Source organism: Callithrix jacchus, chromosome 12 (genome assembly GCF_049354715.1).
Source record: "Callithrix jacchus isolate 240 chromosome 12, calJac240_pri, whole genome shotgun sequence".
Classification (NCBI taxonomy): Eukaryota; Metazoa; Chordata; class Mammalia; order Primates; family Cebidae; genus Callithrix; species Callithrix jacchus.
The window spans coordinates 86,067,462-86,084,100 of record NC_133513.1 but is presented as its reverse complement, the minus strand read 5'-3'; the positions used below and the strand labels follow the sequence as shown (position 1 = coordinate 86,084,100).

The window sequence follows — 16,639 nt, the reverse complement described above, 5'->3', positions numbered from 1 at the left end:
AATTTTAAATTTTTATTTTTTGAGACAGAGTTTCACTCTTGTTGCCCAGGCTGGAGGGCAGTGGTGTGATCTTGGCTCACTGCAACCTCCGCCTCCTGCGTTCAAGTGATTTTCCTGTCTCAGCCTCCCGAATAGCTGGGATTACAGGGATGCGCCACCATACCCATCTTTACTAAAATATAAAATTAGCCAGGGTATTTTTTGCGCCGATACAAAAAAAAAAACCCAGCTAATTTTATATTTTTAGTAGAGACCAGGTTTCTCCATGTTGGCCAGACTGGTCTCGAACTCCTGACCTCAGGTGATCCACCTGCTTCAGCCTCCCAAAGTGCTGGGATTATAGGCATGAGCCACCATGCCCAGCCTAAAGCAGTTAATTTCTTAACTTTTACCAAACAAAAACAACAAAACAAAACTTCCGTTTTTACTCTATTGTATAAATAGATGAAATAAAGACATTTTCCTGACCTTGATGTCTCCAATACAGTGCACTTGAACTCCAGGGTCACGTGCTTCAATCTCTTATTTTACGGAGGAGAAATCTTAGGCCTAAGGAGGGAAAATGGTTTATCAGTGTCATAGTGTTAGGCCACGCCTTCTATACCACAGTGATTGTGTCCCAACTACAGTGACAGCTATTATGCAGTGCTAGATGCATGCTTACTTGGTACACCTAGTCTTTAATCCTGCGGGGTAAACATCTTCACCCCTCTTATACCCACTTTGGGGAAAACCAAGAGGTAACTAATGTACACAAGGGGACATCGCTAGCGAGTGGCCAGCATTTGCACAGAGGTCCCTCCTGCCCCAAAGCCCGTGCTCTCCTCCCTGTCATGCAACAGATGGCAAGCCACTGGGATGCTCCCAGCCAGGGTCCCAAAGTGGTTGCCCCCGGGCCACTCCACCTGTCCTTGCCCACTCCCCACACCTCCCTCCCCTTCCAAGTTCTAGTCTAGAATCTAGCCTTGGTCAGCAGAGATGAAAAAAACCACTCAGATAATCCCAGCTTCTATTCCTGTGTCAGGCCAGAGACAGAAATTCACCTGAAGCACATATCAAGTGGGGCCCCAGGTCAGCCCATGATTCCCCAATCAGGCATCCTCATCGAAGCCACCAAATTCCATGAGAGGGAGCCAGGGGAGTCCAGGAAAAAGCAGCAGTTGATTTTTGCTCTGAATTTCCAGGGCGGAAAGACTCTTAGCCACAGTTATTTCTCTTAGGGTTCAGTTTTGTCTTGACTGTTTCTGAAGTCTGCTCATCACCAAAGCTCTGGGCTTCTTAGCCTTGCGCATGTCCCCTCCCAGGAAGCAGAGCAGAGCAAAGAGTACAGGGCAGTGACAAACAGTACGGGGTCGGTGATTCCACATTTACAGGACACAGCGTGGGCCAGGTACTATTCTAAATACTCTTCACATATAGTAATTCAACAGTTTTACTATTACTCATGAAATAATGGGGGCATGGAAGGGTTAGCCCAGCAGTTGATGGTGGCAGCACCAGGATTTGACCCCAGGCAGTCTGGCTGACAGCCCGTGCTCTTAAGCATTGAGCTCCTTGCCCAGCACATAAGTAACTGAATGATTTATTGTGAGTCCTCTGGGCCATGTGGCAAAGAGAATTTGGATTGGTCCACTGGGGAAATTTTTCTCAAAGCTGCCCTTGTCTGGTCTTGTAAAGAGAAATGACACCTACCTTTGTGACCCCAGTTCTTGCCCAAGGAGGAATTATACATGCCCCCGCTGGTGATCAAGGTCATCGACCACAGGCAGTTTGGGCGGAAGCCTGTCGTCGGCCAGTGCACCATCGACCGCCTGGACCGCTTTCGCTGCGACCCTTATGCAGCGAAACAGGATATTGTCCCACAGCTCAAAGGTAACATGCAAGTCTGGGCGTCAGTCTGGGGGCTTTTCATGCATGGCTCTGATTTAATCTTTACAAACCCTCTCAAGGTAAGTCCTGGATTCGTGATCTACGTACATTTTACAGATGAGCAAACAGTGTGAGTTGCAGTGGGTGATGTCACTTTCCCAAGGTTGTATTGTTAGTAAGTGGCAGGGCTGGGCTGGAATCTTGGCCTAGTTTTAGGGGTGGGTGGAATGCTCAAGGGATTCCTCTCTGAAGTCCTGCTCCTGGGTGAATAAGACTTCTTTTGAGGAAATGTTAAGTGCCTCATGAATGTTCCCTATTTACCTTTTATCATGCGGGTAGCAAAGCAGGGAGAGCTGTTCCCACATCAGTGATGAGGATGAAGTCATTTCTTCCACCTTTCACTGAATGGTTAGGAAGTGCTCGTTGACTGCCATGCGCTGCTCTAGATATCTGGGGACAGTGGGGACCAAGACAGCCATGTTCCCCTCGTACAAGGCAAGAGTCCAGCAGGGAAGGCAAACAAGAAAACGTGCAGTTGCAGTCTAGTGTGATAAATATCTTGATGGGGAAAACAGCAAGCTCCCTGACCCCATGAACATTGAGAGGGGAGGAGATTTTATTTCAGATTGCTTTCCATCTGCGGTCCTACCTCATTAGTGTATATAATTAATAAGTAAATGATAAAGCAGGGCATAATGCTTACTTTAGATTTCCATAATAAATAATAGCTAGTGACACAGCATTTTGCAATTACCTGTTTAATAGCTACCTGCTTTTAGCTTCCCATGTGCTAGGGACTGTGTTAGGGGCTGGGGGCTACCTCACATCGGTGCAGGAGATCCCAGGCCCCTGGCCTCATAGATTAGACCCCGTGGGAGGCCTGGAACACCCTCATTCAGCTGATCCTTGGTGGCTTCAAGACTAAAGCAGATGTCTTCTATTTAAGCAGCCGTGTCACTAACGGGTTCTATTGATGCTTTCATAAGGGTTGGTACTGACTTTACAGAGCCTCTGAAACTCATCTGCTACGTAGGTCTGACTGAGCATCCTGGATCCCTGATTCAGAGAAGAGGAAAAATCTCTACACGTGCTTGTCAAGAAATGTCCCATGTAAAACATTTTATGCTGAATTGATGGTGCCTAAAAGAGCAGCCTTTTTGATAACAACAAGGATTATTGAAATTGTAGGAATTGCTTCATTTGAGGTTACTAAATGGAGAGAAACCACTTTCCTGGCACTTTTTTCTTACTGCTTTCATGAGAGAAAGTTTGTTGATGCAAACACATGAAAGCATTCGGAGGGTACAAATGCTACACGCTTTCTCTGGCCCCAGAATCCCTGACCGTGGACCTGTTTGTGTCTATTGCTCAGGGGTGGGCTGAGCCCAAAGCAGATTCGGCCTGGCTAGTGATCTATGTAATCAACGCAGAGTGTGGTCGAGGCTTCCAGGAGCCCCGGATAAGGAAAATCTGGTTCTTTCATAAAACAAATGATAAGAGTTGAGGAGGGTACTTGGATGGCCTCATGTTGGAGGCACAGGGAATAACTTTCTCCTCTTGTCCCTTGGGCATTGTTTCCATGAGGCGGGTAAAGCGGAGAACTGATCATAGAGGAAAGAACTTGCATTCAGTTGTGTTCATGTGTCCCTGCCCATTTGGCCGTCTTGTTCTGTGCTGTTGCGATTGTCAGGATCTGCAGGGGAGCTTATCCTGGAAGTATAGACACTGCTTCCAAGGTCTAAAGGTGCCACATGGATCTAAAACTACCTCACAGACTGACTGATGTGTCACAGATGCTCAGGAAATGTCAGTCTCGCCTCCTCCTCAGTATCCCCCTACGGGTTCCTCCAGGCTCTGTGTGGGGTTAAAACACAAGCTTTGGAGTCAGCCAAACCTAAGGTTACTTACTCCCCATTACCACTCATTCTTTCACTTGAAGCAAGTGTCTTGCTTGCTCTTAGCTTCAGTTTGTTTTAAAATCTTTAAAATAGGGATAATGACACATATTCTACAGGATTACTGAGATATTGAATGAGATTATATAAGTAAAGTGTTTAGCTCAATGCCCAGCACATGGTATATACCAAAAAAGGTTTCTAGGCCAGGCTCAATGGCTCATGCCTGTAACCCCAGCACTTTGGGACGGCATCGTGGGCAGATCACGAGGTCAGGAGTTCAAGACCAGCCTGGCCCATATGGTGAAACTCTGTCTCTACTGAAAATATAAAAATTAGCTCGGTGTGGTGGCACACGCCTATATTCGCAGCTACTTAGGAGGCTGAGGTGGGGGAATGATTTGAACCCAGGAGGTGGAGGTTGTAGTGAGCCGAGATTGCACCACTGCACTCCAGAGTGAGACTCCACCTCAAAAAAAAAAAAAGGTTTCTAGCCTCTCCTTCTTTATTTCTTATAAATCGATTGCCAGGGGGAGTTAAACAGAAAGTTCTAGTGGCTTGGCAGGGTTTGTTGTATCTGGGTTCTGGCCTCCTGTTAAATGTCTTCCTGTCTGATGCCTCTTCAATAAATGGGAGATGTACCTCTCATCCTCCCACCCCTGCCCCAGGGTGAGGCTTTGGTACTGCCTTTAGCTGAATCAAATGTAGTAAGCCCAGGGGCTGCTCCTGTCTGCATGCTCTAACCCCCGAATCCTGAGTCATAGATATTTTGGGAATTGTACATAAAGTCAGGGCACATGTCTTCTCCCTTTGCATACACTGTTGAGAACAAGGGCTGAATAAGCCACTGCAACCTCAGACCTGAAATATGCAATAATCTACCCTGCTTTTCTTTTCCTTTCCTTTCCCTTCTTTTTTTTTTTTTTTTTTAAGTTATACTTTAAGTTCTGAGATACATGCACAAAATGTGCAGGTTTGTAACATAGGTATACACGTGCCATGGTGGTTTGCTGCACCCATCAACCCATCACCTACATTAGGCATTTCTCCTAATGCTATCCCTCCCCCAGCCCCTACCTCTCCTTTCCCTTCTGTGTCTCATTTTTTTCCCTTCCTTATTTTCTATGTCTTAAGAATAAATTTCAAGAAAAGCAGCCTCCTTTAGATGTAGGCTGTCTGTATGTTCTCACTTCTAAGTAGGAGCTAAGCTATGGGAACACAAAGGCATACAGAGTGGTGTAATGGACATTGGAGACTCCGAAGTTAGAAGTGGGGGAGGGATAAAGACTACATATCAGGCACAATGTACACTGCTCAGGTGACAGGTGCACTAAAATCTCAAAATTCACCACTATATAATTCATCCATGTAACCAAAAACCTCTTGCACCCCAAAAGCTATTGAAGTAAAAAAAATGTCAGTTCCCCATCACTACTCCTGCACCCTCCAAAGACATGTATTGACACAATTTTTCCTCCCTCCCTCCCTCTCCCTCCCCCTTCTTTTCCTTCCCTCCCTCCCTCCTTCCTTCCTTCCCTCCTTGCTTCCTTCTTTCCTTCCTTTCCTTTCCTTCCTTCTTTTCTCTTCCTTCCTTCCTTCTTTTCCCTCCCTTCCTTCCTTCCTTCTTTTCCCTCCCTCCTTCCCTCCCTTCCTTCCTTCGAGTCTCACTTTGTCCCTCATGTGATCTTCTCTCACTGCAACTGATTCTCCTGCCTCAGCCTCCTGAGGAGCTGGGATTACAGGCACCCACCACCACGCCTGGCTAATTTTGTATTTTTAGTAGGGATGGGGTTTCACCTCATTGGCCAGTATGCTCTCGATCTCTTGACCTCATGATCCACCCACCTTGGCCTCCCAAAGTGCTGGAATTACAGGTGTGAGCCCTTGTGCTCAGCCAACACAATTCTTTTTTGAGCACCTTCTACATAGGCACTGGACTACTTGTCCAAAACAAAACAGTGATGGACCCTATAATCCCCTAGAAAATGTTTAAAACCATATTATATTTGGGGGAAAGTGATGGATTGTTGGGTTATTGTCTACATTCAGGAGCTGTCCTCTCTATTTCCTAAGCCTCATCCCGGAATAAAGTCTACCATCCACCCTATGGCTGTTAAACTTGAACTCGGAGTAGAATATTCACCACTGTATTTCTCTAAGTATCTTAGATTAAGAAATTATTTGTCTTGCAGCCTCCCTTCTGTCTGCCCCACCATGCCGGGACGTCGTTATTGAAATGGAAGACACCAAACCATTACTGGCTTCTAAGGTAGGCGTTAGAGCTGATCATTGGCTGCTATCAGTTTTATCTTCCAGATGTCTAAGCATTTGGCAAATTCAGTCAAACAACCATTTGTTGCAATTATAATCATCATCAGTCAATCCATTTATTGAGGACTGAGTACAGACAAGAGCCTAAATCTTGCGCTCATCAACAGTTATGGTGACATTTTGTAGACCAGTAGTCTTCAACCCTCGCTACTAAGCCACCCAGGATACTTAAAATAATACCCATGCCTAGGCCTCACCTCGCAAGAGGGAGAGGGACCTAGACATCAGTATGTTTTTAAATCTCCTCAAATGATTTTAATGTGTGGGCTGGGAGAACCATGGGTGTGGACAGTCTGCGAAAGATTTTTTGCTGGAAAGTAAAGTCTCAGAAGCACATTTCCAGCATTGCAATCTTCAGATCAGAGATACATACAACACGCCAGATTCTTCCCCTACGGGAAGTGCCATAAATTTCTAATGACCCTGTTTGTCAGTGTATGGGACACCCAGGTTTTTATATTTACTGTGGTTTTGAAGTGAAGAAATTGGTTGAAATACTCAAGGCCCTATTTTAAAACTAAGTATTCCAGCCAATTCTACATGAAGGAAAGGGGGAAAGTCTCAGCCCAGAAAAAAGGAAACACCAAATATCTCCCGTTTCTCTTGGCATTTATGATGAATATTCACAGCATGTTTTAATGTGCAAACTAGCCCAAAAATGCACAAGATTGTACTTTAATATGTTATGTCCATAAACAGTGCCTTAAAAAAATCTACTTCCTTCTCACTGCATTAAACTCACTAACAACTGGACCGTATAAAATCCAGTCTCCACAGCCAGCACCGTGCAGCAGCGTGTTTGATTCGACTCTCTGGGAGTCCTACACAGTCACAAAGGACAATGTCAAATTTCTCATCCCATATACCAGAACTTCTCTGATCACTTTGTAAACCACCCCAAATATCCCTAGTAGGATAGCAGTACCCTTGGCAGAAGTTAATATACTTAAGATCTTTTCTGTAGATTTTTATAACTACTCTAGAAAAACATAGTCGAAGGTCTTGCTGTATAATCTGCCTCCAGCTTTGCCATCTCTCATCGTCAGTGAATTCTTATCACATGCCTTCAGTACACTCAGTAGCCCAAAGTACAACTGAGGAACAGAAGTGGCAGGCTGAGGAGAGCAGATCATGAGGTCAGGAGATCAAGACCATCCTGGCTAACACAGTGAAACCCCGTCTCTACTAAAAATACAAAAAATTAGCCAGGCGTGGTGGCATGTACCTGTATCCCAGCTACTCAGAGGCTCACTGGAGAATCACTTGAACCCGGGAGGTGGAGGTTGCAGTGAGTCTCCCAAGTGCCAAGAGAAACAGGGAGATATTTGGTTGTTTTCTTTTTTCTGGGCTGAGACTTTTCCCCCTTTCCTTTGTGTAGAAGTGGCTGGAATACTTAATTTTAAAATAGGGCCTTGAGTACTTCAACCAATTTCTTCACTTCAAAACTACAGTGAATAGAAAAACCTGGGTGTCTCATACACTGACAGACAGGGTCATTCAAGGAGAATCACTTGAACCCGGGAGGTGGAGGTTGCAGTGAGCTGAGATCGCACCACTGTACTCCAGCCTGGGCAACAGAGTAAGATTTCACCTTAAAAAGAAAGAAAGAAAGGAAAAGGAAGGCTGGTTGAAACCTCCAAAGATCTGAGTCCACCAGTTCATCAAAGTAGACATTTCACATCTGTACAAAGTCAAATGAACAAAGTTGTGCTTTGAAAGAGCTAATGACAGGCTTGCTGATGTCCTGTGTTACATGTGTATGTAATGTACATGTAATGCACATGTATTACCACTTCCTCAATTCAGGCTTTGTGTCTGGGTAAACAGAGGGAGTGGCTCAAAAATAACGGTGCTATTGCTGGGGGCTGGCGGCTGTGTCTTTGAGTGACAGTGTCACACTCCAGAAACTCATGGCATTACTCCGTGATGTCCATGGGAATTCTCAACACATGGGCTGAGTGCTGTCACAAGAAAAGTAAGAAATAAGTCTTGGGGGCAAATAGGTCAAGTGCTAGCCAGATAACGTGGACATGCTTACATGGCCATCTCAACAATTACCTTCCAATTCCAGTGCTTAAGCAGTTTGTCAACAGCACTCAGCAAAATGGCTTCTCCAGCGACAGTGCATGTATGTATGATAACCAAGTGCATGAGGCTGCCTGGGACTGTGGGACCTCAGCCTAAAGACTCGAATCCTTCTTACAACTCTTTCTATTAGATTTTGGAGTGAAAACTGATCTTTAAACAAATGTGATTGTTTTAAGCCTAAAAGAAGAATCTGTGCCATTTAGTGATTTGATTCTCATTGCAAGTTTATTATTAGATATAATAAAGCAGGTCACATCAGTTGTTTCCATTACCTTTCCACATGAACTAATGATCGTCTAGGCACAAATAAATTCTCCCATACTAATGCTAAATCTTAAAATCAGCAACTTGTCTTAAATAATGCCTTTTAAATCATGAACGGTTCTTTTCCTTGAAATGGTTTGAATTGTGAACAAATGGATTCTAAAAATCTGATTTCAGGAACCACTGAGAATGTAAGAGTACCTTGGGAATAAAATCACTCCCTTCAAAAATCTCAATTCAGCTGTGATAATTTAACCCTCAATCTTGCTTTGGTATGAATCTAATAGAAAGAATTGATACATCTGTCTGTCCCTCTGCTTCTCTTGGCAATTCCCTTATGCTGAACAGAAATCAATCTGGAAAATACCAAGGGGCACCTACAGAAGGCCCTCTCACATGGCAGCCAGAGGAAGAGCCCTTTAGGAATGAACATAAAGTTAGGATCTCGGAAAGGGGTCTAGGTAGCATGTCTTCAGGCCGCTCCTGAGAACGAGCTTGGCTAATGCCCCAGCAGATACCAGGACCACACTCAAGCCTCCCTTCCCATTTCTTCATTCTCTCATCTCCTGGATGGGCCCTGAGATCCGGGTGGGTTCTCCATGAGAAAAATTACATGAAAGGATTTGGCCAGTGGTAAAACTTGACATCCTCATATTCGAGCAGTTGGGATGGATGAGTATTTATTCGGTGCTGTAACATAGGCATGGCGGCAGGGATACCTGCACAATGACATTTCAGTCAAACATATCTTGTGACAGGACAGTTTTTCATGGGGAGGAGAACTGACCAAGTTTGGGAATATATTTTAGGAACTAAAATGGGATGAAAGGTGTGGGGCAGGAGGGTGAGCAGCTCTACAACCCCTGCCCGTGTGAGCTCTGTGCTAGCCGACTGGGAAATACCTGACTCCATCGAAAACTTGAGATGGGGGAGTTAGGGGGTTGGGGGAGTGCAGGGAAGGTGCTACTTCCTAGGCTTTCATTGTCACACTGTGTGTAACCTTTTGCATATTTTCAGAAAAGAAACCAGTAAGAGGTGTTCAGTTGTGGGCTCATCTTGACTTAGAATAATTTAAATAACCCATCAAAATGTTGATAATATAAGGCGTGCGTAAAAAATAATTTTTCCTTCTTTCTTTCTTTTTAAACCTCATGTTCCTGGGGTCTCCATATCTGTGTGACCTGTTAACATGGTTTGCCCTCTTCCTGACCCAACATGTGCACGAGCAGCTGACAGAGAAGGTAACTATGGTATACATTTTGCTATATTTAAGATTTGTATATTTTCTGTCCAGAATTTTTATTATTTTTTTATTTTTATTTATTTATTTTTGAGACGGAGTCTCATGCTGTTGCCCAGGCTGGAGTGCTGTGGCGTGATCTCAGCTCACCGCAACCTCTGCCTCCTGGGTTCCACGATGCTCCTGTCTCAGCTTCCTAAGTAGCTGGGATTACAGGTGCACGCCGCCATGCCCAGCTGATATTTTGTATTTTTAGTAGAGACAGGGTTTCACCAGGCTGGTCTCAAACTCCTGAGCTCAGGCAATCCCCCTGCCTTGGCCTCCCAAAGTACTAGGATGACAGGTGTGAGCCACCACGCCCGGCTCTGCCCAGAATTTTTGTGGGAATAATTTTTTTCTAAATCTAGGGGGGCCAGGCATGGTGGCTATCTCCTATAATCCCAGCACTTTGGGAGGCTGAAGCTGGCAGATCACTTGAGGCCAGGAGTTTGGGATCAGCCTGGTCAACATGGGAAACCCTGTCTACTGAAAATACAAAAATTCTCCAGGTGTGGTGGTAGGTGCTTGTAATCCCAGCTTTTTGGGAGGCTGAGGCATAAAAATCACTTGAACCTGGGAGGTGGAGGTTGCAATGCAACAGGCTGAGATTGTGCCACTGCACTCCAGCAGTCAGTGAGACTCTGTCTCAAAATTTAAAAAAAAGAACTAAATCCAGGGGTAGGTTGCTGGATCCATAAAGGGGAAGTAATTCTGTGTAAGTATGTGTAACACACCCACATTCTCTCTCTCTCTCTCTCACACACACACACACACACACACACATATACAAACAAGCATAAAATGTAACATATAACATGAATAAGAAATAGCCTTTCAAGGACACTCACGCCTGTTATCCCAGCACTTTGGGAAGCTGAGGCGGGCAGATCACAAGGTCTGTAGTTTGAGACCAGCCTGGTCAGTATGGGGAAACCCTGTCTCTACTAAAAATACAAAAAGGACTGGGGCATGGTGGCCCGCACCTGTAGTCCCAGCTGCTCAGGAGGCTGAGGCAGGAGAACTGCTTGAACTTAGAAGTCAGAGGTTGCAGTAAGCAGATATCAAGCAAATGCACTCCAGCCTAGGAGACAGACCAAGACTCTGTCTCAAAATAAAAATAAATAAAATAAATAAATAAATAAAGCTTTTCTTGTCTCTTCTTCCTTTCCCCTAAGACTGAATAAGAGGCTCTATTGCAGGTGACCTTCTGTTTTGTTTGTTTTTGGCAATGTTACTCTTTCCAAGGCAGGTTAAAATAAGCAATGGGTGGGTCTGATGAGAATCTATTCTTATAAATCTGATTGGGAGGCCTCTATAGTTTGACAGTGTTCCACAGTGACTCTGACATGCTGTCCTTCTGCCCAACCAAGAACCACCCATCAAAACCAGAGATTCCCAACATTGTGCACATTGGACTTTCCTGGGGAACTTCTGAAAGCATACTGGATGCCCTGGTCTCATCCAGGCTGATTGCATCAGAATCTCCTAGGATAGGTCGGGAGCCCTGGTCTAACTGAACCATGATGCCTCCCTCCTTTCATTTCACATTTTATAATTTTCAAAGCTGTTTCTCCTAAAGACCCCATACGATTTCCAGAACAACTTTTGGAGGTAGATGGAGGCAGGTAGATGAAGGCAGCATGTGAATGCTTTGTCCATTGTGTTATTATTCCCTTCAGTGGATGAAGAAAATTGATGCTCAGAGATGTTAAACAACTTGCCCAAGCCGGTACAGCTGGTAACAGGGTATGGCTTATAAAATAAAGGAAGGAACTTGAATTAAAACCAGTTTTTCCAATTCTGAGCTAGTGAGCGTTGTATACAAGGCATTACTGGGTAAAAGGGCTAAGAAAATGAGATGGTAGAAAACACATATTGGAGGTTTTCTTTAAATTTATATGTATATGTAAATATCAAGTCAACAGAATAAACATGTAAAAACCAACAAATTGATAGATTGTGTCTAAAGGACATAAGAGCTTTATCTAGTATGACTGTGGGCGTTAAAGCCAAACATATTTCATTGGCCAAGAATGGTCATTTCACCTCTAGCTTCTGAGTAGAAGAATCATGAATGCTCTTCTGTTGCGCATGTAAACGAAAGTCATATAATCTCACCTCTAATGGTCAGAAGAACCTATTTCTTTTTACCTATTACACATGCATTTTCCTGCACAGATTGGAAATCCAGGGCATCACTAAAGATTTTTCCATTTTGACATGTCTTTTAGGAGGAAGAAATCATGGACTGGTGGAGTAAATTCTATGCTTCCTCAGGGGAACATGAAAAATGCGGACAGTATATTCAGAAAGGCTATTCCAAGCTCAAGGTACCTGGATCTATGCTGCTGTGGGCGGGGTATTGACATCCGTTAAAACTGGCCACAGGCAGAGCAAAGAGGATGACTAAAAGGTCCCGTGGCTGGTTGCTAATGAGCAGGGGCCAAGAAAACCTCTGCCCTCCTGGAGAGCCCTCTTGCATGGGTTTTGGTGGCTTTGCCAAGATTCCAGAACTTGAGGACAGCTGTTGAGTTATGGCTACGTGACTGCCACGTTGGGGCTTGGAGGCATCTGGCAGACAGTTGGGAATGGGCTGGTACCACACTAATTAGACCACGATGATCCAGTTTGACTCAGGGAAACCCAGAAGTCAGAGAGCTCTTTGCAGAATGACACAAGATGTCAACATGCTTCATTGTGTACTTTGAACAGGGCTTGGCTTCACAGGCTGAAAAGTTGAGTCTGTCACATGTATGCAGCGTAAAATCACAGCCATGGGAACATGTACCCAGGAGGAAGACAAGCAACTGAGCTAGGCACGGCTGACTACCTCTGAGCTTTCTGTTCACGTTTTGAATTTTTCAGTTCTTCATTCAATTTTCAGCCTGTAGTATACTCAAGTAGAAGCAGTGCTAAAGTTTTCAGAACAATGTGTATGAGAAAAAAAAATTCAGAATGAGAAATATCTACTCATTGAAATAATTTTCATGGTATTGGCATAACCTTTCAGTGTAGCTTAAAAAATACTCATATGTAAAGGACCATTACTTCAGAAAAGTGATCCAACGGGGCTGAGGGATCAGTTTCACAGTCCATCCTCCCTCCTTCCTTCCTGCCTGCTTGCCTTCCCTCCTGCCTGCCTTCCCTCCTACCTTTCCTTCTTTCCTTCCTTTCTTCCTTCCCTCTCTTCCTCCCTCCTTCCTTGCTTCCTTCTTTCTTTTACTTTCCTTCCTCCTTTCTTCCTTTTCTTCTTCCTTCCTTTCTTGCTTCCCTCTCCCTCCCTTTCCTCCCTCCTTCCTTCTTCTTTCTTTCCTTCCTTTCCTTCCTCCTTCCTTCTTTTCCTCCTGCCTTCCCTGCCTTCTCCCTCCTGTCTGCCTCCCTTCCTTCTCTCCTGCCTTTCTTCCCTTCTTCTTCCTCTACTCTTCTTGCTTTTTAAATTGAGACATAATTTGCATAAAGTGATCCATTCAACAAGTTGTGATTATTGTATATACCCTGTGTGAACCACCACCCAAAACAAGACAGAGAACTTTTCCATGACCACAGAAAGCTTCCCTGTGTCCCTTTCCGTCAATTTTCCACTGTCCTCATCCCTCCTGGGAGTAACTGATCAGATTTCTCTCACCACAAACTGCTTTTGCCTGATTGTACACTTGCTCTAAAGGGACGTGTATGATTTATGTCTTGTGTGTCTGGCCTCTGCAGCCCCACGTTGTGGTTTGGAGACTCCTCATGTGGTTGTGTGTGTTCATAGCTTGTCCCTTGTCATTACTGAGTAGCATTTCATTGTGTGGATATGCCACAAGTTGTTTTTTCATTCTCCTGACAATGAAGCTGCCATGAACATTCTTGTACCATGTGTACGTGTTTTCACTTCTCTTCAGTAAGTGCCTAGGAATGGAGTCTCTGGCCATGGAAGAGGTAGGTCACTACTTAACTCCATAAGAAACTGCCAGACATTTCCCAAAGTGGTTGTATCCGTCTATATTCCCACTGGTGATTTGGGAGTTCCACTTGCCCCATCTACAACCTCATGCTCACTTGATACTGTCAGTCTTTTTAATTTTAGAACTTGCCTGCATGTTAATGAGAAATTAAGACTCTGCTGATGGTTTTCAGATATATGATTGCGAACTAGAAAACGTAGCAGAATTTGAGGGCCTGACAGACTTCTCAGATACGTTCAAGTTGTACCGAGGCAAATCGGATGACAATGAAGATCCTTCTGTGGTCGGAGAGTTTAAGGTAAGTAAGATGTGTGTGTTGGTGCTGCTTAAAACCCACTTTCATTTTCAATACAGATCTAGGATAAAGGAGAACCAGGGCCTGGGAAGGGCCACGTCCTGCAGCCTCTGAGGGATGCTGGAAGGTGCCAGAAAGGAAAAGGGGGAGGGGGAGAGGGAACAGGGGCACTCTGAGCCATCTTCGTATCTCTTCCTGCCACTCCGCTCAGGCCAAGCAGCCTTGAATCCTAAGATGCAGTTTCTCCAAGATCTGGTTCCTCTCCCCACCCCACCGCCCCTACCAGGCTTTCGGCAGCATCATCATGACGACTTCCCATGTGACAGTCCTCGTCACCTTTCTGATCACACTCCTCTCCAGCCTCCCTGCAACCAAACCTGATCTTATTTCTGGACTACTTAAAGGCTTGGCTTGGGTTTCCAGAGTCAGGTTGCAACTCCTTCCAAAGTCAGAGCCAGGATTTCCCAAGCTGCATGGTCCCCTGCCTCCCTTCCACTCACACACTCCGCCCTCCTGCCTGGGAGAGCCTCACCCAAGCCCCGGACACACCTTGTCCTCTCGCAAGTCGGAGCCTTGGGACAGGCTCTTCTTCCTTCCCTGGCTGCCCTTTCCACCGCCTCTGTGGTCTGACAAAGTCCTTCTCATTCCTTTAAGCCCCAGCTCAAATGTCACGCTCTTTGTCAAGTGTTCCCTGATTGCTTCGGGCAGCGTGACTCACTCCTGCTCTGGGCTCCCACAGGTCTGGGTTCATGCCTCCATGAAAGCATCTTTCACATAGAAAATATCTGCTGTTATAATTGCCCCTCCCTGCAACCACGCTCAGCAATGCCATGCAAATGTGCGGCTGCTTCTTAATCATTTGCCTGCAGCAGATATTGCTAAGGGACCAGAGGATGATGCCCAGCGCACCGTCTCAAATCCTTCTCAGGACAGCCTCCCACCACACAATCACAAATGAAGCAAGAGCCAACCCTACTGAACATCCCTATGCCAGATGGGAGTCACTGAGTTCTTGTGTGGGTCCCCAATGCCTGGCGTATAGTAGGTGCTTATTTCATGCTGCTCGACTGAATGAAGACAGCTGGAACTAAGACCTATACGTTCTGAATCCAGCTTCAGTGCTTTCTCCTGGTTTCAAGGCAAAATAGTTGGCTTCTCCAGCAGGTTTTGCTGGCTTACTCCTTCAAAATACATTTCTTGTGCCCCTACTATATGCCCAGTCCTGTGTTAGGCCTTGGAGATAAGGTGTTGAACAAGATCTAATGCCCCCACTCACCCATCTCCAGAAGCTCACAGTCTATGGAAGGATATAGGCAATAAATAGATTATCTCAATGCAGAGGCCAGCGCTGTGACAGGGGTGAGTAGGGGGTTGGATGAGAGCACCCAGAGGACATACCCAGCCCAGGAGCAGTCAGGGAGGTTTCCTGGAGGAAGTGACACCTTTCAGCTGAGATCTGAAAGATAAACAGGAGTTTGCCTGGGAGTGGGAGGTGGAGTACAGAGGAGCTGCAGGAAAAGGAGAATCACTGTTGGTATTTCACTGGGTTTAAAAAGTAATTATTGTTATTCCTATCTTCAAAGAATGTCGCATTTCACTCTTTCTCACCAACACCTTCTGTATCACTCTGGCCCACATTCTCCTGTCCTCTCATCTCCCCTGAGCTCTCAAATAATTACTCGAGAATCATTTCACCTTCCCTACTGGAAATGTGCAAAGTGCAATATACATTGTTTCTTTCACAAAAGGCAGCCTTCCATCCTCCAATCCCACACCCCTGGGGGAGGAGGGGATGCCCAGGAGCCCTCTGCCTGGGCCACCCAGGATCCTGTGAGTCCATCTGTGTCTCTCTCTTAGGGTTCCTTTCGGATCTACCCTCTGCCGGATGACCCCAGCGTGCCAGCCCCTCCCAGACAGTTTCGGGAATTACCTGACAGCGTCCCACAGGAATGCACGGTTAGGATTTACATTGTTCGAGGCTTAGAGCTCCAGCCCCAGGACAACAATGGCCTGGTAAGAGTTTGGGTGTGGGGCCTTCTCCTGTAGCAAGATAATTACAGTCATCAGCCGCAGTAATTGTCATGTTCTTTCTTTCTGGGCGGCTGTTATCTCACTGGGGGAAAGATACTCCATCAAAACAATGTATTCAGGAGGATCGTCCCCATGGGGATTTATCTAAGAGCTTGCAGGGGCTTAAGGTCCCCTGGTTCATCCTTCTCATTTTACAGGTGTGAGCCAGGACTCCCCCCACCACCACCCCGCCACCACTCCTGCACCCACACAGCTGGCCGCGAGCCACCCAAAGGGGAGCATTGCTCCCTCGTCTTCGGCACGGGTGCCATGGCGGCCATCTTGTCATCAGCTGGGAATGGGTGTGGAGGCAAGCTGAGTCTGTCCCTGAACTTGACTTCACCTTGTGCCCTACGCTGATGTAACATCCCATCTATTTTGTCCCCACAGTGTGACCCTTACATAAAAATAACACTGGGCAGAAAAGTCATTGAAGACCGAGATCACTACATTCCCAACACTCTCAACCCAGTCTTTGGCAGGTAATGTACATTCCTAAGCATTTTTCTGGCCTTCATTTCTCCATGGAATATGAATGAAGACGTTAATGTGTGTCCAACCCTGTTCTAGGCCCTGAAACTGTGACTTGAACTAAACATTC

The 16,639-nt window shown here is 45.5% G+C and overlaps 1 protein-coding gene and 1 long non-coding RNA gene across 6 annotated transcripts in view; one reads left to right on the top strand and one right to left on the bottom strand.

The window, feature by feature from the left end:
* The window catches only part of MYOF (myoferlin), a 188,578-nt gene that overhangs the window by 141,625 nt on the left and 30,314 nt on the right, over positions 1-16,639 (top strand). For all 5 annotated transcript variants that reach the window (XM_002756412.7, XM_009009984.5, XM_078346062.1 and 2 more), the window contains 7 exons: positions 1,707-1,872; positions 5,957-6,033; positions 9,677-9,688; positions 11,958-12,056; positions 13,846-13,971; positions 15,826-15,981; positions 16,429-16,520. In XM_002756412.7, coding sequence (XP_002756458.3) covers positions 1,707-1,872; positions 5,957-6,033; positions 9,677-9,688; positions 11,958-12,056; positions 13,846-13,971; positions 15,826-15,981; positions 16,429-16,520 — 728 coding nt within the window. The remainder of the gene's footprint in view (positions 1-1,706; positions 1,873-5,956; positions 6,034-9,676; positions 9,689-11,957; positions 12,057-13,845; positions 13,972-15,825; positions 15,982-16,428; positions 16,521-16,639) is intronic.
* LOC144578710 (uncharacterized) overlaps positions 468-16,639 on the bottom strand; it is a 249,932-nt gene continuing 233,760 nt past the window's right edge. Inside the window, exon 3 of the long non-coding RNA XR_013525008.1 lies at positions 468-549. This is a non-coding gene — a long non-coding RNA (uncharacterized LOC144578710). The remainder of the gene's footprint in view (positions 550-16,639) is intronic.